The sequence below is a fragment of the Hyperoodon ampullatus genome (assembly GCF_949752795.1).
Source record: "Hyperoodon ampullatus genome assembly, chromosome: 19".
In the NCBI taxonomy this organism is placed as follows: Eukaryota; Metazoa; Chordata; class Mammalia; order Artiodactyla; family Ziphiidae; genus Hyperoodon; species Hyperoodon ampullatus.
Genome location: NC_136932.1, coordinates 38,714,639 through 38,739,489, shown reverse-complemented (window position 1 = coordinate 38,739,489; position 24,851 = coordinate 38,714,639). Strand labels below are relative to the sequence as shown.

The 24,851-nt window shown below is 45.4% G+C and overlaps 1 protein-coding gene across 5 annotated transcripts; it reads left to right on the top strand.

Moving 5' to 3' along the window:
* Positions 1-1,074: 1,074 nt before the first annotated feature.
* On the top strand, positions 1,075-23,198 carry CNTROB (centrobin, centriole duplication and spindle assembly protein; the record flags this gene model as incomplete). 5 transcript variants are annotated; one of them, XM_079725068.1, is made up of 19 exons in its annotated part: positions 1,075-1,347; positions 2,126-2,210; positions 2,476-2,539; positions 3,025-3,181; positions 4,075-4,191; positions 4,405-4,521; positions 4,885-4,983; positions 6,335-6,571; positions 6,958-7,104; positions 17,849-17,982; positions 18,559-18,684; positions 18,888-19,050; positions 19,966-20,227; positions 21,145-21,299; positions 21,563-21,626; positions 21,801-21,971; positions 22,122-22,254; positions 22,744-22,816; positions 23,073-23,198. In XM_079725068.1, 19 exons carry the CDS (start codon positions 1,075-1,077, stop codon positions 23,196-23,198), a joined length of 2,703 nt encoding a protein of 900 aa, XP_079581194.1. The 5 variants fall into 5 exon arrangements, with proteins under 5 accessions (XP_079581194.1, XP_079581195.1, XP_079581192.1 ...); XM_079725069.1 differs by having other exon boundaries at positions 6,335-6,577; positions 6,970-7,104; XM_079725066.1 differs by having other exon boundaries at positions 2,458-2,539.
* Positions 23,199-24,851: the final 1,653 nt, after the last annotated feature.

The following is a 24,851-nucleotide window of genomic DNA, read 5'->3' as shown; positions in this document are numbered from 1 at the left end:
CTCGATACTTCCGGTTTCTGCGGAGCCCCGCCCCACCGGGTCCTACACGCTCTAGCGGCGGAGCAATAACCCCACCCCTATACCTCTCTCAGCCAATCCGTGGCCGTCGGATACGCGCACGCGCGTCCAGGCTCTGCGGCTCTAGAAGCTGTGAGAGCGGCTGAAAACAAGGTGTCCTGGGCTGGTGACGTCATCGAGGCGAGCGAGGCGGGGCTGCGGACTGTGGGCGGGAGGCTGCCAACGGTTTTGATTGTAGGGAAGGGCGCGAGAAGGGGGTGTCTTGGTGTTGCGGAACTGGGGCTTAGGGGAGGGGGCAGTCCCTTGTCCCCACCTTGGCCGACTGCGTGGCCGAGGACTGGAGGTGTGGAGAGTAGTTGGAACGGGGTGGTCGGGGTAGGGTATCTCAGGCTAGGCTTGAGCGTGGCGTACTTTTTAGGGACGTCTGAGGGCGTGACTGTTCACCAAGTTTCTTTGTGGATAGTAGGGAGGGAGGGATTCTAGGGACCTTGCTATGGCTTTCTTGACAGGAGGGATCGGAGGGGATATACTAGAGAGTTGACCCTGGGTAGAACGAGTGCCGTGGGAGGAGAGGGGAGGTGGGGAGCATGAGGTGCCTGCCCCTCTGAGACCACAGCCAGTTGAGGGGCAAATAAGGCAGCTGGACGGAAATTAGGCCTCTATTGGATTTGGGTCCGTTTCAGTTTGCACGTTCTGGGTGTGAAAACTTAAGAGCTCAGTTGACCAGTGATAGCCTGTGCCGGAAGTTGATCTGCAGCTTTCAGTGCTCCAGAGGAACTGCAGCAGGTCTTCCGTCCCCACCCTCTCCTTGCTGCACCCTCCTTTTCCACTGTTACCAGGAGCTGTGGAAAGAAATCCTTTTGCCCTCTCGAACCGTTGGAAACCTTTCCTCTAACCAGAAAGTCTCCATACCCTCATTCAACAAGAATCCTTCACTTGGAGTCTTCCTCCTTTCTCCCAAATCTTCCTTCTCGGGGTGCTTTCCGCCTGGGCTCTCCTAAAGCAGAACCAGGAGTTCCCAGCTCTGCTGTCTCCAGTTGTCTCTTCCCTGTACTCATGGCAACATCAGCTACCAGCCCCAGTTCACCTCTCCGGGCCAAGGATCTCCTGAGTGATTCATCAGAAGCCCCTGGGCTGGACCAAGCATCCTCTGAGGTGACCTCCCAGCTGTATACTTCTTTGCACCTCAGTCGTCAGGCAGAGAGCACAGCCCGAGCCCAGCTGTTTTTGCCCGCCACCTTCCCACCTCCTCATGAGGTGTTAGATGGCTTGGCCCAAGAACTGAGTCACAGCTTGTCGGTTGGATTGGAGAACAACTTGAAGAGGAAGGTGAGGGAGGTGTGTCTTGGAAACCTCTAGGGTCTTGGGATCGGGGGTGGTAAAAAAAAATAGCTTTACTGAGACTTGAACTCCTATTGTTGGATTCCAAATTCCTTTTAACTACACAGTCAGTCATGCTTGTTCCTGGGAACAAATGTTTATGAGGGAGAGAGTGGCCTGGGCCACCATAATTTGGAAAGTTGTGAAACTACTAGCTCTTTTTTTTTTTCCTTCAGAGACACCTGTGGGATAGGTTGCTGTGCTTTAACTGGGATGTGGGTGCTGGGAGTGAGGATAACGTTTCTTCATCCCAAGAGGGAACTAGGGACTTAAGGAAAATATGCTGAGATCCTTCCAGCTCAAAACTATTTTGATCATATGGTTCAAAATTTGGAATGTAAATCATTAAAACATAGTTTAATCAATAATACATGTTATAGATAGTGTCAGAGAGAGCAGGTATCATAACCAATCTGCAGACTGGTTAGGCCGCCCAGAGTTTGAAAAACTGATAGCCATGGACTACAGAGTCTTTAGACAGGATATTTGCTCTCTAGTTGGCAAGAATCCTCACCACTCTTGTCCTAAGTTGCCCAATTAATTCATTTACATTTCCTGTCTGGCTTCGGTAGACATTCGAGTTTCTTACTAGGTCAGTCCTATTTTTCTTGTTTTCCCAGGTGTGAGAGTAAAAAATCTTGGGCCTTAGGGGCTACTGGATGCCATCTACCCTGGCAGTAGGCAGATTATGGATTATTGCATCTGATTTCCATGTTACTTTTTCTAGGATGGTTCCAAGCATATCTTTGAGATGGAAAGTGTTCGGGGTCAACTCCAGAGCATGCTCCAAACCTCACGAGATACGGCCTATCGTGAGCGAACCCCTTCCCTATAAAGGAGAACCTAGATTTAAGGGGTGGGAAAAAGTGGAGAAAGGAAGCAGGGTGTGTGGGGGGTGGCGACCTAGACCTCGGAGATAAGAGTTTTTGGAGGAAAGGTTCCCGTTCTTTGGGAGAGGGCAGGAGGAGCGGGTGAAGTAGAAAGGAAGGACCTCTTCTTCAAGTCCCTGTTCCTGTCCTTACCTGACCCTGGCTATGGGCCTCTCTGGCTGGCCCACAGAGGATCCCGCTACTTCAGGTGCCGGCTCAGAGAGACGGGAAGAGGACTCCTTTGACAGTGACAGCACGGCCACCTTACTTAAGTGAGTTTTCCTTGGGATTCTCCTAGCTGACTTCCTTTCTTTCTTGGAAAACCAAATGTTCTAGTGCTTAGTTCTCCCTTTACTGCTTTTGTATCTCTTAAGGACCTAAGATGCTTGTCACTTAGCTTTCAGTTTTCATCCTTTCTCTCCTTTCTTCTATCCCCTTTCCTCCTTTGGGAACATGGGCATCTGCTGCTTAGTACCTGGCTCTCTCCCAACTTCTAGTCCTTCTTCCTCCAGAAGAGCTAGTTTGTTTCTGCTGAGACTTGTACTGCAGGGAGTGTGGAATAGAGGAAGGAGCACTATAGAGTGAATCATAGAACCCGCGTGCTATCTATGGCTCTATCACTTATCTACCTAGCTTTATAACTTTGGGCAAGTCTCCTGCCCTGAGTTTCAGTTTCCTCATTTGTAAAATGTCACAGTTGGACTAGTGGATCTCAAAAGCTTTCCCAACCCTAATATTCTCTACCTGATTTGCTCAGCACCCGGCCCCTGCACGACTTATCTCCATCTAGCTCAGCCCAAGCCCTGGAGGAGTTGTTTCCCCGCTACACCAGCCTTCGGTCAGGGCCCCCACTCAATCCCCCGGATTTTCAGGGGCTGAGAGATGCACTGGATTCAGAGCATACCCGTCGCAAGGTGAGATATAAAGGCTTCCTTTTGACAGCAGCAAAGATTAGAAAAGGGGCTGAAGGTTAAGGGCCTGCAGGCTGGGACTTTGCTCAAATGGCTCTGCTGGAAGGCAGGCCTTCTTTGACCATCCTAGCTAGAAAGGCACACCTCCCCTCCAGGTATTATCCCCTCAGATCATTGTGTTATTTCCTTCATGTAGTTTATCAAAGTCTGATATATTTTGTTTGTTTTCCCCCTCTAAAACCTAAACTCCATGCAGGTCACACCTTATCTTGTTCAGCACTTTCTTCCTAAAGTCTAGAATATACTGAACACATAGAAATACCCTGTGCATGTTTGGTGAATGAACAAGAAACTTGGTTGTCTTGTGCAAAGCTACCAGTGATATAATGAGCTTTGTTTCTGTGAGCCTAAGCCTATCTGAAGGGGGCAGAGAGAGGGACAAGGCAGAGGAAGGGCCAGAATTACTGGTTGTGTTGTCATTTTGGGGACCTTCTCTTCCTCCATTTTAAACTGCCTGGCCATGAATGAAAGGCTTTCCCCTTTATCCTTGCCATGTTGAATTGTTGTGTCCAATATGCTTCTTAGGGCAGGAGTAACTTCTCACTCTTTGCAGCATGGGCTGCTGCACCCCTGCCAAAAGGTTCATGGAAAATTTCCCCAGAAGATCTGGAAAAGGGAAGAGGCTGGAAACTAAGCCCCTGCTTCCTGAGGTGGTAGAGGAAGGTGTTGGAGGTCTTAGGCTCCAGAATTCCTGACTCTCCTTCCCCAAACCTGTTCTGTTCTTGGGACCCAGGCTCCCTGTCTCCAGCCCATTTCCCCTGTAGAGGAGCTGGAAAGTTTGGAGCTTTGGTCAAACTAAGGATGGCAACATCCAGACTCCTCATCCTTCTTCCCAGCATTGTGAGCACCATATTCAGAGCCTGCAGACCCGCGTGCTAGAGCTTCAGCAACAGTTAGCTGTGGCCGTGACTGCCGACCGCAAGAAAGATATCATGATTGAACAACTGGACAAGGTGCCGGGGTAGCAGAATGCGGGTGGGTCTCTCCATGGGGGGCACCAAGGAATAGTGAATAGGGGGAGGCCAACCAACATTTCTTTGTTCATGTTAGGAGCTGGGGTAAGTGGTGGGTTAACTGACCACGGGGAGAAGGTGGCTGTTGACCCTGCTCCTGTGGGCAGAAAGAGGGCAAAAAAATTATTTGAAATTCTGTCTGACTTTCCTGAGACCCTGGCCCGCGTGGTGGAGGGCTGGAACCGGCATGAAGCTGAGCGGACAGAGGTGCTTCGGGGACTCCAGGAGGAGCGCCAGGCAGCTGAACTCACTAGAAGCAAGCAGCAGGAGGTGTGCAACCCGGGTCATAGGGCTTTAGAACGTAGGTCACTGACGGCTGGATGGGAGAGGGTAGAAACAGCTCTGGAGTCAGGGTTCCTGACAGATTGACCTCAATCTTGCCTTCCTGACAGATTGACCTCAGTCTTGCCATAGCTGGCCTGACAGTTCTCCTCACTTCCTCTCCCTTCAGTGTTTCTGCTGTCAAACCTGCATGGTTGATGTCTTCTCAGGTTTCCTCACGCCATGTGGTCTTCTCTCTGGCCCCCAAGTCATTTAGTTAACTCTCGCTTTTAGAGTTTACGTTGTTAATGATTTTCGAAGTACAGGGATTCCCCTCAGTTCCTCCGTCCTGTGTTCCTCTCTCCTTGAAAGACAGTAACCCGCCTGGAACAAAGCCTTTCTGAGGCCATGGAGGCCCTGAATCGTGAGCAGGAAGGTGCCAGACTGCAGCAACGGGAAAGAGAGACACTGGTGAGAATGCTTCCTGGGTTAATTCCAGTAGAGGCTGTTAATTACTTCTAGAGGGATACGGGCTTTTGATGGATTGTGGGAGTTCATAATTTGAGTTGCACCAGGGCAAAGTGTGTTCTTTAAAACACAAGTTCTGGGGGCTTCCCTGGCGGTCTAATGGTTGAGACTCTATGCTTCCACTGCAGGGGGCATGGGTTCAATCCTTCGTCAGGGAACTAAGATCCCACATGCCTTGGTGGCATGGCCAAATAAATAAATAAATACATACATAAAAGAAGATTTAAAAAAAAATAGTTCTGCTAGATACTCTACAGAAAGTAAGCTCTGCCACCAAGTAAGTTTGAGAGACTCAGCAAATTGTATCCTCATTAAAATCATTTGGATAATTATTTTTAAACACAGATTTCTGACCCTTTCCCAGAGGTTTTGATATATTGGGGGTTGGGGAGCCTAAATATTTTCAGAAATTTCCTAGGTGATTTCGTTCAACCAGGTTTGAGAACCCTGGTCTCTGGCAGACCAGAAAAGGTATGGGATGAGACTTACTCAAGTTTCTAATTGCTGAAATGATAAGATTACCTATATGAATTAGTAGCCAGGTTTAGAATTTCTTACATGCATGACACATGCTTGCTACATGCATGCTGGTACTTATATTCCTAACAGGCTACATCCAAGAGCGCTGATGGTGGCTGCTGGTTGGCTAGTACATGATTGTAGGCTGGATTTTCTAGTCTTCGTGGAATTTCTTTTGATGACGATGGTGATAGCTATTGTATATTGAGTACTTACTACATGCCAGACACTGTGCTAAATTCTTTTTTTTTTTTTTTTTTTTTTTTTTTGCGGTACGCGGGCCTCTCACTGCTGTGGCCTCTCCCGTTGCGGAGCACAGGCTCCGGATGCGCAGGCTCAGTGGCCACGGCTCACGGGCCAAGCCGCTCCGCGGCAAGTGGGATCCTCCGGGACCGGGGTACAAACCCGTGTCCCCTGCATTGGCAGGTGGACTCTCAACCACTGCGCCACCAGGGAAGCCCTGTGCTAAATTCTTTACATACGCTTTTAACTTTAATCCTCACAAGGTAGACTGTAATATGCCCACTTTACAGATAAGGATGTGTGCCTCAGAACACAAAGTAAATGCAAAGCTGGGATTCAAACTGAGATTTGAACCCAAATCTACCTAACTCTGGAACAGAAGCTCTTATTTACCATGTAATCTTGTGGGCTTGTTAACTATTGTATTTTAACGGATATAATTCTCAGCGGGCACATTGTATGGGAGTAAGGGGGCAGATTGCTGGTCTCTTAAGGGCATGCTAAGGATCTTGGTTTTCTCCTGGGGCTATAGGAAGAGGAAAGGCAAGCTCTGACCCTGAGCTTGGAGCTGGAACAGCAGCGGTGCCGGGCCCTGCAGGGAGAACGGGATGAGGCTCGGGCTGGGCAACTCAGTGAACATCAACAGCTGGAGACACTTCAGGTGGCCCTAGAAGAAGAACGGCAGACCTGGGCCCAGCAGGAGCATCAGCTTAAGGAATGCTACCAGGCACTGCAGGAGGAGAGCCAGGCTCAGTTGGAAAGGGAGAAGGTAAAAGTGGCACTTGGGGAATGGGGGAACAGATGAAGGACAAAATAATTGAATGAGACGGATGTCAGAAAACGCGATGTAGTGGACTGGGATGGAGAGTGAAGAACTCTATGTGGGAGAGAAGATTGAGAGTGTAGGGCCTGCAGGAAGGGCTGGGGGCATCAAATACCTGGAAGGTCGAAGAGTGAGATTCAACAGAGATGAGGAAATAGGTCACATATGAGGAGAGAGGAAGCTTGGTTTTTAGGGTACGGGAGGATGAATTGGGAAATAGAGGTAACTGGGAGACAGGCAATGATGAGGTACAAACTTAAGTTTGATTTCTCTTTCTTATGGAAACACCCAGAGGATGAGGTACAAACTTAAGTTTGATTTCTCTTTCTTATGGAAACACCCAGAGGGAGGCCCAGGCAGCCCGGGAGGCCCAGCAGCAGCTGGCATTGGTGCAGTCTGAGGTGCGGCGGTTGGAAGGAGAGCTGGACACAGCTCGGAGAGAGAGAGACGCCTTGCAGCTGGAGATGAGCCTGGTGCAGGTCAGGAGGCAGAGTTTCTTGAGGAGAGTTCCTGGTGAGAAGACGTAGGTCTGAGGCAGAGTGACTTTCAGGAGTCAGGCAAACACTCCCATTTCTAACTAGAATTTTAACCTTTATGGGCCTCTGTTTTTATGCATAAAATATGTGCTAAGGGCACATTAATGAGTTTCTGAGAGACTTTTTTCCTTATTATAGTGGTTGACTTAAGGAGACACCCAGTTTCTGGGTTAGTGAGGCCAGTGTTTGAGAGAACACACTTTTACTTTTCACCTGGCCCATTGAGTTGCAGGGCTGACCACATGGAAACTAACTTATCATGGAGGGCCAAGGGTGAAGACGTTAGTAAAAACTTCAGTAGCAACTTATACGCTGCTGTACCCCCTGAACTGATGCTAGCTGTGCATGTCTATGTGGGCATTCAGTAAACCTATCGAATGGTCCTTCTATGTAAGCTCTGTGCTGGGATAGTCCTAACACAATAGCCCCGGCCAACAAGGAGCTCACCAGATAGATGGGGAGTTTGTCTAGCACACACATTTTTGAAGGAGTATGATAAATAAGAATTTAGAGTAAGGAGAACTACTCTTTACTCAGACGTCATCTTCCTAGTGAGTTCTTCCCCAACCACACTGAGTAAAATCTGCAACCTCTGACAATCCCTGTTCCCTTCCCTGTTTAATTTTTCTCCTACTATACTACATAATATACCTTTTTATTTATTTTACTTAGTATTTAATTTCTTTAAATTGAAGTATAGTTGACTTACAGTATTATATTAGTTTCAGGTGTACAACACAGTGATTTGATATCTTTATATATGTTACAAAGTGATTACCATGATAAGTCTAGTTACCATTTATCACCATTCAAAGTTATTACAATATCATTGAATAGTCCCTATGCTGTGCATTATATCCCTGTGACTTATTTATTTTATAGCTGGAGGTTGGTACCTCTCAGTCCCCTTCACCGATTTCACCCATTTCCCCACTCCACCTCCCCCATAGTGTATCTTGTTTATTTTCTGTAAGGTGCATGAGGGCAGTGATTTTTGTCTATTTACTGTTAAGTCCCAGAGTAGCGCCTGGCTTTAGTGTTGTTCATGTCCTCCATTTCGTTATTGTTCCATCGATTATTGAAAGTGGGGTATTGAAGTCTCCAGCTGTGGTTGTAGAACTGTCTGTTTTCTCCCTTCAATTCTGTCATTTTTTTCTTCATATATTTTGGGGCTCTATTAGGTACACATATATTTATAACTGCTATATCTTCTTAATATTACCTTTTTGCTTAAAATCTATTTTGTCTGATATTAATATAGCCCCCACCCTGTCTTTTGTTTACTATTTGCATGGACTATCTTTTTTCATCCTTTTACTTTCAACCTTTTTGTGTCTTTGTAAAGTGAGTCTCTTGTGGACAATGTATAGGTGCGTGATTTTTTTTTTAATCCATTATGTCAATTCCTGCCTATTAATTGGAACATTTAATCCGTTTACATTTAAAGTAATTACTGATAAGGAAGGACTTCTGCCATTTAGCTGTTTGGTTTTTTATGTCTTAAATGTTTTTTGTTCCTCAGTTCCTCCATTACTGCCTTTTTTTTTTTTTGATAGTTTGTTGATATTTTTGTAGTATACTGTTATCTTTTCCTCTTTCCTTTTCTGTATATTTTTAAAGTTATTTTCTGAATGGTTACCTTGGGATTACAATTAACATCTTAAAGTGATAGTAACCTAGTTTGGATAATACCTACTTTAGTTTCAGTAGTGTATACTCTGTTCCTATATGTCTCTGTCCCTCCCCCTTCATACTGTTATTACAGATTTGTACTTATTGTTTTATGCCTCTGCCTTTTAAATCATATTGGAAAAAAGGAGTTACAAACCAAAAGTACAATAATATAGGTTTATATTTGCCTATGTAGCAACCTTTATCAGTTGCTTCATATGGCTTTATTTCTTCATATGGCTTCAAGTTACTGTCTAATTTCATTTCATTTCAGCCTGAAGGACTCCCTTTAGAATTTCTTGTAGGGCAGGTCCACTAGTAATGATCACCCTTAGCTTTTATCCATCAGGGAATGTTTTAATTTCTCCTTCATTGTTGAAGGATTTTCCTCACATTCCCCCCGCCCTCCCCATATAGAATTCTTAGTTGACAGTCGTTTTTCTTTAAAACATGTTGGGACTTCCCTGGTGGCGCAGTGGTTAAGAATCCGCCTGCCAATGCAGAGGACACGGGTCCGAGCCCAGGTTCGGGAAGATCCCATGTGCTGCGGAGCAACTAAGCCCGTGCGCCATAACTACTGAGCCTGGGCTCTAGAGCCTGTGAGCCACAACTACTTAGCCAGTATGCCCCAGCTACTGAAGCCCATGCGTCTAGAGCCCCGTGCTCTGCGACAAGAGAAGCCACCACAATGAGAAGCCCGTGCACAGCAACGAAGAGTAACCCCCACTCGCCGCAACTAGAGAAAGCCCGTGCACAGCAACGAAGACCCAACGCAGCCAAAAATAAATTAAATAAATAAAATTTTAAAAAACAAAAAACAAAAACAAAAAAATATGTCATTCCACTACCTTCTGGCCTCCATGATTTCTTAGGAGAAATCAGCTATTAATCTTACTGAGGCTCCCTGGTAAGTGACAAATTGCTTCTCTCTTGTTGCTTTCAAGATTCCCTCTTTGGCTTTTGATAGAGTGACAATAATGTGTCAGTGTGGATCTCTTTGAGTTTATCTTGCTTAGAGATTGTTGAGTTTCTGGGATGTGTAGATTTATGAATTTTATCAAATTTGGGAAGTTTTTGGCCATTATTTCTTCAGATATTTTTTCTCTCTTTCTCTTGACTTCCCTAATGCATATGTTTGATGATGTCCCACAGGTCCCCCAGATTTTATTCATTTTTCTTCATTTTTTTTTTCTTTCTGCTCATCTGACGGGATAATTTCAGTTGCTTGTCTTCAAGTTCATTGATCATTTCTTCTGCCTGCTGACATCTGCCATTGAGCCCCTGTAGTGATTTTTTAAAAATAGATTTTAGGGCTTCCCTGGTGGTGCAGTGGTTGGGAGTCTGCCTGCCAATGCAGGGGACACGGGTTTGCACCCTGGTCTGGGAAGATTCCACATGCCATGGAGCAACTGGGCCTGTGAGCCACAATTACTGAGCCTGCGCATCTGGAGCCTGTGCTCCGCAACAAGAGAGGCCGTGACAGTGAGACGCCTGCGCACCGCGATGAAGAGTGGCCCCCGCTTGCCACAACTAGAGAAAGCCCTCGCACAGAAACGAAGACCCAACACAGCCATAAATTAATTACTTAATTAATTTTTTTTAAAGTTAAAAAAAATAGATTTTATTTTTTAGAGCAGTTTCAGGTTCACAGCAAAATTGAGTGGAAGGTACAGAGATTTCCCATATACTTCCTAACTGCAGCCCCCCGCAGCTTCCCCTAATAGTAGCATCTCCCACCAGAGTAGTACGTTTGTTACAGTTGACACATCATTATCACCTAGAGTCCATAGTTTACATTAAGGTTCGCTTTTGCTCTTGTACATTATATGAGTTTGGACAAATTTATAATGACGTGTATCCACCTTTATAGTATCATACTTAGTTTCACTGTTCATCGCTTCCTCCCTTTAACCCCTGGAAACCACTGATCTTTTTACTTTCTCCATAGTTTTGCCTTTTCCGGAATGTAATATAGTTGGAATCATATAGTATGTAGCCTTTTCAGATTGGCTTCTTTCACTTAGTGATACGATTTTTTTCCATGTCTTTTCATGGCTTGATAGCTCACTTCTTTTTAGTGGTAAATAATATTCCATTGTCAGTTTATCTTTTCACCTACACATCTTTGCTGCTTGTAAGTGTTGGCAGTTTTGTTGGGTTTTTTAAAAATATTTATTTATTTATTTATTTGGCTGTGCCAGGTTTTAGTTGCGGCACATGGGATCTTTGTTGCCACCTGCGGGATCTTTAGTTGCAGCATGTGGGATCTTTTAGTTGTGGCATGCCAACTCTGAATTGCGGCATGTGGGGTCTGGTTCCCTGCAGGGATCGAACCAGGGCCGCCTGCATTGGGAGTACAGAGTCTTAGCCGCCTGACCACCAGGGAAGTCCCAGTGTTGGCAGTTATGAGTAAAACTTCTGTAAACATTCATGTGCAGGTTTTCTGTGTGAACTCCTTTGGGTAAATACCAAGGAGTGTGGTTGCTGGGTCATATGGTAAGGGCGCGTTTAGTTTTGTAAGAAACCACTATAGTGTCTTCCAAAGTGAGTGTACCATTTTGCATTCCCATCAGCAATGAATGAGCGTTTCTGTTGTTCCACATCCTCACCAACATTTGGCATGTCAGTGTTCTGGATTTTGGCTATTCTAGTAGATGTATAGTGTTATCTAGTGAATTTTTCATATCATGAGTTGTACTTTTCAGCTCCAGAATTTCTATTTGGTTCCTGTTTATAATTTCAATCTCTTTAAATCTCTGTGTTCACACCCCCTATTTGTTCATACTTTGTTCTGATTTCCTTTAGTTTATTGTCTAAATAGATCATTGAGCATATTTAAGACTGTTGATTTTACGTCTTTGACTAGTAATCCTAATGTCTGGGCTTCCACAGGAAGAGTTCCTGTTATATTCTCTTTTTCCTTTGAATGAGTCATATTTTCATGTTTTTTTGGTATGTTTTATAATCTTTTGTTGAGAGCTGTATATTTGGAGTATTATAATGTAGTAACTCTGGAAATCATATTTTCTCCCTCCTCAGGGATTTCTTTTGACAGCTGCAGCCGTCTGTTTGTATAGTGACTTTTCCAAATGGTTTTTGCAAACGGTATTTCTTTTTTTTTTTTTTTTTTTTTGCGGTACGTGGGCCTCTCACTGTTGTGGCCTCTCCCGCTGCGGAGCACAGGCTCCGGACGCGCAGGCTCAGCTGCCATGGCTCACGGGCCCAGCCGCTCCGCGGCATGTGGGATCTTCCCGGTCCGGGGCACGAACCCGTGTCCCCTGCATCGGCAGGCGGACTCTCAACCACTGCGCCACCAGGGAAGCCCTGCAAACGGTATTTCTTGTGTGTGGTAATTGACATTTCTGTTCCATTATCTCTGTGATTAGCCTGTGATCTAACAGATTTTCTTAAAAGTCTGGACTCCCTCCTGCCAAAAAAAGTGTACATGTCTCTTTATGTACTTATTTGTTTGTTTATTTATTTTTAAGATTTCTTTTTTTTTTTATAATCTACTGTGCTTGCTCGCCTGGCTAGGCTCCCATTTTTCCTTTACTTTGACCTAGTAATTCCATACTGTTTCATTACCTCTTTGATACTTTTTAGGAAGAGATATACATGTATATACATATATTTAAAAAATATCTTATTCAACTTGTTTGTTTTTGTTCAGCACAACAGTTACTCTGAATAACAATCTGCCAGTACTAGAAACATGATCTACTCCCTCTCTTAATATACTTTGAAATAGTTTGTAAGGTTGGATTTAATATGTATTTCTTGAATACTTGGTATTTGACTTGATTTTGCCTCTTGAATGTTTCTAGAAATATTTAGGGGGACTTCCCTGGAGGTCCAGTGGTTAAGACTTCGCCTTCCAATGCAGGGAGTGTGGGTTCAATCCCTGGTCAGGGAACTAAGATCCCACATGCCTCATGGCCCAAAACATAAAACAGAAGCAACATTGTAACAAATTCAATAAAGACTTTAAAAATGGTCCACATTAAAAAAAAAAAAGAAAAGCAATCCTTTAAAAACAAAAAAGAAAGAAATATTTAGGCTTTCTATTTCTTCTTGAATTATTTTTGGTGTTCTCTTACCTATATATATCTATTCACTCTAAATTTTCTAATCTATTGACTTAAAGTTGTTCATAATTTTATCTTAATGTCCCTGGCATCTTTTCTACTTTTTCATTCCAGATATTGTTCATTTGTGTCATTTCTGTCATCATCTCTTTTTACAACCATCTTACTCATGATTTAATTAAATATATTTTCAGAAAATTAACTTTTGGCTTTGTTGATTTTTTTTTCTATTTTATTAATGTCTGTACTTTATTTCATTTCTTATATTTTATTTGATTTTATTCTGTTGTTCTTTTTAAAATCTTCTTAAGATGAATGCTTGCTTCTTCTAAGTTCCTCCATAAGTATCAACTTAAGTGCCTCCTACAACTTGTCCCATGTGATATTTGCCTTATTGTTTGGTTCTGAATAATATTCATTTAAAAAAAATATTTCTTTATTTGGTTGTGCCAGGTCTTAGTTGTGGCAGCAGGCGGGCTCCTTAGTTGCGGCATGCATGTGGAATCTAGTTCCCTGAGCAGGGATCCAACCCAGGCCCCCTGCACTGGGAGCGAGGAGTCTTAACCACCGCGCCACCAGGGAAGTCCCCTGAATAATATTCTTTTTTATATGATTACTTTTTGATCTCCTGGGTTATTTCCAAACATATAGGGTTTTCTAATTATATTTTTATTATTGATTTATAGCTTAAATATTTGTGATTAGAGAGCATGGTCTTTTAAAAAATTACTTATTTATGTACGTTCCACCCAACTTTTTGTGTTGAAATATTTCTATCTTAAATGTTGCTTGAATAGTAAGTATAATGAATACACTTAGATTCATCAGTTGACATTTTGCTACATTTGTCTGTTGTCTGTCTGCACCTCTCTCTCTCTCTCTGCCCCTTCCCACCCCCCTTCCTCTCTTTTCTTGTCCCCACCCCCATCATTGGAGAGTTTCTTGTGGATATCATGAGAGAATATACTCTTTTTATTATTTAAATTCTTTGAAAATTGTTGAGACTTATCCCTCAATATATGGTCAAGTTTTCTAAATATTTCATGTGTGCTTAAAAACATGTATTTTATAGTTGTTTGGTGAAGTTTTATATGTCTGTTTGTATATGTGTCTAGTTTGTTAACTATGCTGTTTAAGTCATTATATCCCTTTTTATTTTTTTTCTATTAAAAATCTCACTGAGTGTGGATTTGTCTATTTCTCCTATAGTCTGTAAATTTTGCTTTATACATTTTGAGGCTCTGTTATGATTAGATACATATAAGTTTTTAAATTGCTATATCTTTCCTGGTAAATTGAGTGTTTTATCCTTATGAGATGACTCTATCTCTTACAAGGCTTTTTGCCTTAGAGTCTAATCTTGCCTAATATTAATAGATCTATATTGGTCTTTAAAAAAACTAAGAGTTTCCCTGAGAAATATTTTTCTAACCTTTTTACTTTCAACCTTTATATATTTGCCTTTTGGCTGGAGCATTAAATTCATTTAATTTAATTAGTTTATTCATAGCTGAATCCATGTCTTAACTTTATATCTTATTTTGTCTTGCTTATTCAGTATTTATTTTCCTCTCCTTTCTTGTCATCTTTTAGATTCATTATTTTTTCCTCATTTCATGTTTGTTTGTTTGTTTTGTCAGCTAGTTTTAAAGTCAAACTCAGTTTCTGTCTAAATTCTCAAAGTTAACTTATCAGAGGTAAATATCAAAGACAGAGAAAGGAGTCGTCAATTCTACATGGATGGGTCAAGTAGTCTCCCCAGAGAACTCTAAAAAATATTTTTAAGATGTAAAAGTTATCTGTAATACAAGTTCAAATATTACAGAAGTAAACGGTTGCCTTCCCTTCCCACATCACTTTGTGTCCTTTTAGAACCTTTTCATATGGGTTTCTGGGCTGGTGCTTTAAAAAAATGTATATGCATTCGCTGCAACTTGTTGTTTTTACCTCATAATATATCTTAGACATCTTTCCGTGTCAATACATATAGATGTATGTTATTTTTAAGAATTAAATTAAGATGTATAGATGTTATTTTTAAGAATTATATAATATTGCTATAAATGGATGAATCATAGTTTATTTAAGCATTTTCCTTTTGATGAGAAATTTACACTGATGTCAGTTTTTTTCACTATTAAAAATAGTGCTGCAGGGAATTCCCTGGTGGTCCAGTGGTTAGGACTCCATGCTTCCACTGCATGGGGCATGGGTTCGATCCCTGGTTGGGGAACTAAGATCCCGCAAGCCACAAGTTGCGGCCAAAAAAAAAAATTAGTGCTGCAGTGAACATCATTGTACATAAATCTTTGGCACCCCTTCTGTAGGATAGATTCTTTAAAGTGGAATTGCTGGCTCAGATGGAGTATATATTAAGTTTTTTCATTAAAAAAATTTAGGGTAGTGATTATTTTATAATGTATAAAAATATTGAATCACTATGTTGTACACATGAAACTGAAAAAAAAATTTAGGTAACAAGGCATCTAGAGTAGTCAAAATCATGGAAACAGAAACAGTGGTGATGTTGGGGGCTGGGGAGGGAGAAATGGGGAGTTCAGTGAGTATAGAGTTTCAGGTTGTTTTTTTTTAAATTTTATTTATTTGTTTATTTTTTGGCTGTGTTAGGTCGTTGTTGCTACACGCAGGCTTTCTCTAGCGGGTCCTACTCTTTGTTGCAGTGCATGGGCTTCTCATTGTGGTGGCTTCTCTTGTCGCGGAGCATGGACTCTAGGTGTGTGGGCTTCAGTAGTTGTGTCTCGCACGCTCTAGAGTGCAGGCTCAGTAGTTATGGTGCACAGGCTTAGTTGCTCCGCAGCATGGGGGATCTTCCCAGACCAGGGCTCGAACTCATGTTCCCTGCATTGGCAGGTGGATTCTTAACCACTGAACCACCAGGGAAGCCCCAGAGTTGCAGTTTTACAAGATGAAAAGTCTCTACAGATCTGTACAACAACATGAATATACTTAATACTACCTAACTGTACACTTAAAAATGGTTAAGGGCTTCCCTGGTGGCGCAGTGGTTGAGAGTCCACCTGCCGATGCAGGGGACACCGGTTCGCGCCCCGGTCCGGGAGGATCCCACATGCCGCGGAGTGGCTGGGCCCTTGGGCCCTGGCCGCTGAGCCTGCACGTCTGGAGCCTGTGCTCCGCGGTGGGAGAGGCCACAGTGGTGAGAGGCCCGCGTACCGCAAAAAAAAAAAAAAAAAAAAGGTTAGGAAGGTAAGTTTGTATTATGCGTTTCTTACCACAATTTTTTTAAATTAAAAAAAAGAATTTAGGTAACTGTAAGGAGTTTGGTATGATTGGAACCTATTTGGGAGAGCTGAGATAGATGAGTGGGACCATAAAGGGCCCTATAAGCCAGTTTCAGCAGCCAGAACTTTATTCCTTAGACAGTAGGGACATTTGAAGGATTTCAAACAAGGAAACAAATTGAGCGTCTTTGTGCTTTAGAATATTCACTCAGGCACAAAGTAGAGGATCCACTAGGGCCGGAATGAGAGAGGGTGGAGGGTAGAATAGAGGCAGGGAGATCAGTTAGACTTGAAGTAATATTGAATTAATGTAGTAGTGAGCAGAAGGGTAAATTAGAGAGCTGTTAGTATTGAACAGAATGAAATGACATGTGGGAGGGGCAAAGATGTGGGAGGGGCAAAGATGTGGGAGGAGTCAAGAATAACTCCGGGTTTCAAATAGGTTGGGTGTTTCAGTGGAGAGTGGTGCCATTAACTAAGGCAAGAAATATAATAGGAAAAGGTTTGAGGGTAGAAAAACAAATGAGCTCAATTTTGGATGTGTTCTATTTGAGGCATATACAGTAGGTTTCTGGGTATATGGGCTTAAAGCTTAGAAGAAAGGTCCAGGCTAAAGAGAGAGATTTAGAAAGTGTTTTTTTTGGGTTTTTTTGTTTTTTTTTTTTTTTTGCGGTACGTGGGCTTCTCACTGCCGCGGCCTCTCCTGTTGTGGAACACAGGCTCCGGACGCGCAGGCTCAGCAGCCATGGCTCACGGGCCCAGCCGCTCCGCGGCATGTGGGATCCTCCTAGACTGGGGCACGAACCCGTGTCCCCTGCATCGGCAGGCGGACCCTCAACCACTGCGCCACCAGGGAAGCCCCTAGAAAGTGTTTTAAGGTATAAACGGTAGCAAAAAACATGGCCTAAATGCTAGACATTTGCTCTACACAGGTAAAAGCATCAGTGACCCAGAATGGTAGCATGTGGTCAAAAAGAAAACTGAAGACAGAACTCAAGGAAGCATTGTGCCTTGATGGGCAGTTGGAGGAGGAGCAGTTAGCTGAGACTGAAGAGCAGTCGGATAGAATGAGATCGCGTGGCTGGTGGTATCACAGGAGTGAAGGGGAAAATGGTTTTAGAAGGAAAAACTGATGTAGGCGGCAGGTGTTGCAGTGAGATCACGTAAGATAAAGACTGAGAAATAACCACTGCGGGATTTAGAAATTAAGTTCTTTGCCATGAAGGACTATGAGTGGAAGTCAGATTTCAGTGAGTTGAAGAAGGATTATGAGGTGAGAAAATAGAGACAGTGATTCTGCTTTAGGAGGAGGGAACACGGACATTTTTTGAATGCTCCCTGGGTTTCAGGTGGTACACCAGGAATATTGCATGTGTTACCTCAGGCATGTGTAACACATTTGATTGTTCTACCTAACTTTTGTCTAAAAAAATATTTTTATTATCCAAAGTCATTTTTACTTTTGTGTACATATAAGGTGTGCGCACCTCATGGTTTAATAAGGAAAGGAAACCTCTTTCACTCCTTGTGGCAAAATTCTTGTTTCTTTATCTCTTAGGCATATGAGGTAACGTTGGTACGTGGACTTTTTTGCCTACCTTATATCCTCCATCCTCTTCTAAGCCCAGATAGAAGCGAGCTGACAATGACCCTGCCTTCCCTTACTCCCAGGCCCGGTGTGAAAGCCAGCGGATCCAGATGGAGTCGGAGCTGGCCGTGCAGCTGGAGCAGCGGGTGACAGAGAGGCTGGCGCAGGCTCAGGAGAGCAGCCTGCGTCAAGCAGCCTCGCTGAGGGAGCATCACAGGTACGTGGAGCTCACCGGCTGCTGCCTCTCCCCAGCCGCAGCAGGTGGTGTCGGGGCCCCGTCCAGACCCTCTCAGATCCCTTTACCATCTTCCAACGCACTGGCTGCTGTCAGTCGGTGGGAGAGCTGCCTTCAGGTTCACAGGGAGAGCCAGCCGTGCTTGAGGATTTTCCATCTTCACCCCATAGGAAGTAGCACTTAACCAATAACTGATGGCCACAGGAGTGTACATTTCCAGCTCCCTTGCCCCTGATGGGCACAGTGGTGAGCTTCAACCTGCAACATTTCCAGAGCCGCCCTGGGGGATTGAGCCTTCTCCCCACCTCAGCCCTAGTCCCCTACCAGTTTTTTTCTAGAAATGCTTCTTAAATGAACCACTTTCCCATAAATCCTCATCCCAGGCTCTGCTTCTGGGAAACCCATCCTAAGATACCAGCTGTCCTCTTGCCTGAACGCGCCTGTGCCACGGCTGGGCAGGCTGGCTCACTCTCACGTGCACGCGTTCTGGCTTTTTCTTACTTGATTAGTTCTTCTGTCTCAGGATTCAGTCCTCTTTTCTCACCTGTGTCCTCCCAGGAAGCAGCTGCAGGAGCTAAATGGACAGCACCAGCAGGAGTTGTCCACTCAGTTGGCTCAGTTCAAGGTGGAAATGGCAGAACGGGAGGAGAGGCAGCAGCAGGTGGCCCAGGACTATGAGCTCAGGTGCCGGCCCCTGGTCTCCCTGTTAGGCCGCAGTCCCAGAGGGAGTGGTGAAGGGCCGCTTCCTCTGTAGCCCTGGCCTCTCCCGCACGGGCCCCAGCGCCTTTCACAATTTCACGTGTTCCATATTCCCTTCTGGCTCTTCCTATTCTCCGAGTCCCTGCTTTTGTAAAGGGCCGACATTGCCTCTCGCGTCTTGCCTTCAGACTGGCCCGGGAGCAGGCGCGAGCGCGGGAGCTGCAGAGTGGGAGGCAGCGGCTGCAGGAGCAGCAGGCGGAGCTGCTGGAGCGGCTGCAGGCCATGCTGCAGGCCCACTGGGAGGAGGCGAGCCACCTGCTCAGCACCGCCGCCCTGCCGCCCAGTCCCCCGGTACGCTGCGCAGAATCGTGTTTTGACCCTTTCTTTGGAAATCTAGCTCCCTCCCAAGGGCGGTCCATAGTTCACCCCTATGTTGGCATCTCCTACTTCCTTCTTTTAATTATTAAATGTTTATTATTAGCTAAAATCTTTTTTGGAATAGATGATGACATGCACATGGTAAAAAAAAATAATAATAATAATCCAGGGGCTTCCCTGGTGGCGCAGTGGTTGAGAATCTGCCTGCCAATGCAGGCGGCATGGTTTCGAGCCCTGGTCCGGGAAGATCCCACATGCCGCGGAGCAACTAGGCCCGTGAGCCACAACTACTGAGCCTGCGCGTCTGGAGCCTGTGCTCCGGAACAAGAGAGGCCACGATAGTGAGAGGCCCGCGCACCGCGATGAAGAGTGGCCCCCGCTTGCCGCAACTAGAGAAAGCCCTCGCACAGAAACAAAGACCCAACACAGCAAAAATAAATAAGTAAATTCATAATTAGATGGTTAAAAAAAAAAATCCAAACTGTTCAAAAAGGTACACAGTGAAAAGTAATCTCCATCCCATCCCTGCACCTCAGTCTCCCGGTTCCTCCCCCCAGGAGCAGCGGCTGTTACTGGTGCCTCGAGTGCCGCCCCCAAACAGTAGCCTTCTTAACCAAGTGCTTATTGGTGGACATTAAAGTTGTTTCCTATATTTTGCTTCTACAAACAGTGCTGCAAAAAATATCATTAATATATGTCTTTGTGCAAGTATATCTATAAAATTTCTAGGAATGGAATTGTAAGTTCAAAAATAAGCATTTTAAAATTTGATAGAAATTTGCTAAATGTTCCCCAGCCTCCTTTTAAGGACGTTCTACTAATCTGTAATCTTATTAAAGTGTCTGGGCCATGTCTCATCTCTTTAAATGCACCCTCTCTTGTGCCCAGGTTCCTCCTGCCGGCCCCTCCAGCCCTGGGCCACAGGAACCGGAGATGGGGGAGAGGAGGGTCTGGACTGTGCCCCCTGTGGCCGTGGCCCTAAAGCCCGTATTGCAGCAGAGCCGGGAAGCACAGGAAGAGCCCCCTGGGATGCTGCCACCTGTTCTCTGCAGCCCCTCCTCAGATCTTAGCCTCCTGCTGGGCCCCACTTTCCAGGGCCAGCATTCCTTCCAGCCCCTGGAGCCAAAGCCGGATCTCACTTCATCCTCAGGTGACTGGGGACAGAAGTCCCTGGGGTTCTCCTCACCCACACGGATCGGCTCCCTCTTAACCTAGCTTCTTTTCTGTCCGGGACTTGAGCATTTCGTTTCCCAGATGACTTAGTGACCGTAAATTGCAAGGAGCAGAAATCCACTCAAGTTTGTTCAAATAAAGGGAGTGAGGCTTATGGAAATGTGATGTATCTGTGCTTAATGAGAACTGGGGTTGGTTCAGGGGTGCTGCCAGGAACTGGGCAGCTGTTCCTCGTCTCTTGGGCCCTGCGTGGGCTCTGGACTCTGCCTCCCCGGCATCTGCTCCTTCCTCTTGGCCGACCAGCCCTCTCTCTCCCTCAGGTTCTTGCTCTCCCAAGTTTGGTTTGCACGTGAGTTTGAGCAGCCATGACACTGACTCCAGAAAGACTCTAGACAACCTTACAGAGACATTGGTGCCTCTGTTTCTTAGGTCCAGTTTAAAGGCGATCTGATGAGTTGGTAACCATCCCTTGGATCGGCTGACCTTGAGTGGTGGCCACGCCTGGTTCAGTCAGCTGTGACTTGTGGGGATGAGGGTGCTCTGTGTGGTGTAAATGTGACAACCCAGGTAGAATTAAGAATGAGGGCATGTTCTGGTGAAGAAGCCGGAACATGTCTATTGATCTTAAACCATTCTGTGCTGCCGTGGTATTTATTTATTCAGCAGCCGAGTACCATAGCTTTCCCCTTCTGTCTACCCTTCCGTCTTAGAATTCAGCTGTGCCGGCTCTCAGTTGCCTTCAGTTCTTCCCTCTCCAGCTGTTTTCCACTGTGACCAGCTTCTGGCTGTGCTGCCCCTGTTATATTTAATAGACCCCTTCCTTCCAGGCCTGTGGTGAGCTGATTTGTGGAGAACCCCCTCCCCTACAGCACACGCCCCTGTTTCATTTCACAGCTGAGGCCTTCTCTGCAGCTGGGACCTTCCATCCCGATCACAGGGCAGAGCGGCCATTCCCTGAGGAAGATCCTGGGTCCAACGGGGATGGCTTCCTGAAGCAAGGGCTGCCACCCCCTTCCCAGCTGCAGGGCCTCAAGCACTTTTTGCACCAGGTAAGAGGGCCCACCCGTCCCACCTTGTTTTCTCCTCTCCTTCCTCAGTTTCTCTTTCTACCCTGGGAGACTAGGATTCGGACTTCATCCACCTTTTAGAACTAAGACTTTGTCCCAGCTTCTGCCTCTCCCAGTTGCAGTAGTTCCTTCTGGAACTTAGGTGACCAGCCCCAGCTCTTACTTCCCCAGTTGCTGCTTCCATCAGACACTGAGGTCTCTTTCTTCAGCAGTCCTCAGGGAACCTTACTGTCTTGTCCCCCCAGCTGCTGGAGACAGTGCCCCAGAGCAACGAGAACCCATCCAACAACCTGCTGCCCCCTAAGTCTGGTGAGCACCACCTCTGAAGAAGGTTGGGGCCAGGCCTGGAAGAGGTGGGAGATCCGGTTACCAGGCATGGGTCTTTAGGAGCTGGCAAAAGTGACGAAGCCCCACGAAGGCTAAGGTGGCAGGATTCCTTGGATTTTGCCCCATTTCCTGATTTGAATCTCTTTCCTTTGCTAGGTCCTCTGACTGCCCCATCTTGGGAGGAAGCCCCTCAGGCGCCACGCCTCCCACCCCCGGTCCATAAAACTAAAGTCCCCTTAGCCATGGCATCCAGTCTTTTCCGGGTCCATGAGCTTCCCTCAGCCCATTCACAGAGCGGCGGTCCCAGCGGTGGCTCCTCAGAGAGAGGTAAGCAGGTCATGGTTTACCGGCAGATAAAAAAGGTAGGTCTTGGGTGTGGAGCTGGTACCTGGAACTGAAGGCCTGTCTGGACTCCGAGAGCTGGGATAGGGTTGGGGGAGGGCCTAGGATGACGACCATTACTGATGTGTCTCTCAGGTGGAGATGGACTCGCACCCTCGAGGCAGCTGGTGGAGGTGTCTCAGCTGTTACGACTGTACCAAGCTCGGGGCTGGGGGGCACTGCCTGCCGAGGATCTGCTGCTTTACCTGAAGAGGCTGGAACACAGCAGGTACCAGCCTGGGAGGGAAGGGCGGAGGGACTAGGTGGATGGAATCTGGATTGTGGGCAGGAAGAGTGGAGTGTGCACATTGTCCTTTGAGTAGCAGCTTCCGTCCTTTTCTGGGGAAGAAGTGAGGGTGAGATGTAGATCGGAGTCTCCCCCAGCTCTCACTCCTCCGCACCTGTCTTTTGTCTCTACTTTTCTGTTTGTCTGTTTTTTTTTTTTTTTTCACTTCTTAAAAAAAAAAATCTCTTCTCCATGTTTTTCTACCTTAGTTTTTTCCTCTTTACCCTGCAGCTCAGAACTGAGAATCCTAGGATTGTGACTATCTAGTATAACTCAGTATTTGATTCCACCAATGTTTCCTCCTGTTTGATCCCTGGTCTGTCTTGTTTGTTCTTATTCTTAAGAGACAGAACTGGGGAGTAGCTCTTCCACCCCGTGTGGGGAGAGTCGGGGGAACAGCTGCCCATCCTCATCCCTTGATTTGTGTGGCAGGACTGACAGCCGAGGGGATAATGCCCCCAGAAGGAACACAGACTCCCGCTTGGGTGACATGCCCCGGAAAGAGGTGAGGGAAGGTCGGGCGGGGGCGAGCGGCTGGGGGCTCTCACTGGCTCGTCCCTCGCCCTCTGCACACCCGCCAGCTGGCTCTGTCCTCTGTCACCCGACCCCTCCGATCCCGGGTCCCGTTTTCTGTAGCATGGCCCTTCCCCTTTGCTGACTGATGCTGGCCCTCCCCACCCACGATGCCATTGCTCAGTGGCGGGGGGGCAGTTGAGGGGATGCGACACTGACTTTTTTGTCTCTTTTCCCTCCACTCTCAGATCCCCTCCCAGGCTCTGCCTCGCCGCCTCGCTACCGCCCCTAAGACTGAAAGACCTCCAGCTCGGAAGAAGAGTGGGCACCCTGCCCCTGGTAGCGTGAGGAGTCGGGGAGGGATCTGGAGATAAGTCCCTGGCCTTTCTCTTCTTTGGTCTCTCATTTTTATTATTATTATTTTAATAAATCTCGGTAGTCTGTTTTAGAGTCTCTGACTCATAGGAATTTGGAAAATGGAGGATTTATAGGAAACCACTTTGTGGAGAAGCCTCATTGTTCTATTTGAGTATGTTTTTTGTATGTTTCTATTTTATATTCTGTGGAAAAAGACACGAGTGCTTTGAAAGAAAACGGTCTGTGGCTAGGTTTCAGAAGCATTAGTGAGCTAAAGCTCCGTGTTGCAAGAGTAAAACCCACAGAGTGATTAGCTCTGGTCGGTAGTGGAATTATGGATGATTCTTATTTTCTTCTTTATACATTTCTGTATTTTCCAGCTGTTCTAAAACAAGTATGTATTACTTAATAATCAGAAAAACACTTTCAGTAAAAGAATAATTTATTGTCTAAAGAGTTTCAGTAAAAATTTGATTTTTGGGGAGACGGTTTTGTGTTTAAGGAGCAGATAATTCTTTCAGATGGCGCTAGTAGGTTTCTGATGGACAGATTCTGCTCCAGCCAGGCCACATGTTATAGCTGTAATCGTCACTCTTATGGCTTTGAAACGTGTATAAAACACTAGAGTGCTGGCAAGGAAAAAAAGCCATGATTGTGAAAACTTTCATCCTAATACTCACCAAAATGAACAAAGAGAAACAATATTGGAGAAGAAAATGACAATAGTGTGAAAGTGTGAAAGACCCCAACTTCGTAGTACAAACGCAGAAAAACCCGTAGTACACTTTAGATTAAACTGAAGGATGGTACCTTGGGACCCACACACAGCTTTCCAGCTCTGGAGCACAGTGCGGGGCAGGGATGATGGTAGATGTGATTCTTAGGGCCTGGTCCTAGGTGGGTGTTTGAGGGACAGTTTACTAGATTCTGTGAGGAGGGTGGGGTCCTTCTATGTGCCCTGAATTATTTGGTTAGCTCCAGAATAGACTTGACAGGATATAGATTCACATGGTGTTTCATATTAAGAAATGTTTAGATCTTATAGTCAGCCCTCCACACCCACAGGTTCTGCATCTGTGCACTCAGCCACCTGTGGATCAAAAATATTCGAGAAAAAAAATTCCAGACAGTTTCAAAAAGCAAAACTTGAATTTACTGCACACCAGCAACTAATATTTACATAGCATTTACATTGTTTTTATAACTAGATACATAGTATTTACATTGTATGAGGTATTATAAGTAATCTAGAGATGATTTAAAGTGTACAGGAGGATGGGGACTTCCCTTGGTGGTCCAGTGGCTAAAACTCCACGCTCCAATGCAGGGGGCCCGGGGTTTGATCCCTGGTTGGGCAATTAGACCCCACATGCTGCAAATAAGAGTTCGCAAGCTGCAACTAAAGATCCCGCCTGCCACAACTAAAGATCCCGCCTGCCACAACAAGGACTGAAGATCCCGTGTGCCGCAACTAAGACCCAGCACAGCCAAGTAAATAAATAAATAATAGATATTTTAAAAATAAAGTGTACAGAAGGATATGCATAGATTATATGCAAACACTTTGTTGTTTTTTATATAGGACTTGAGCATCTATGGATGTTGATATCTGCAGGGGTCCTGGAACCAACCTCCTACCCCGGATATCAAGGGAGCACTGTATTTCCTTC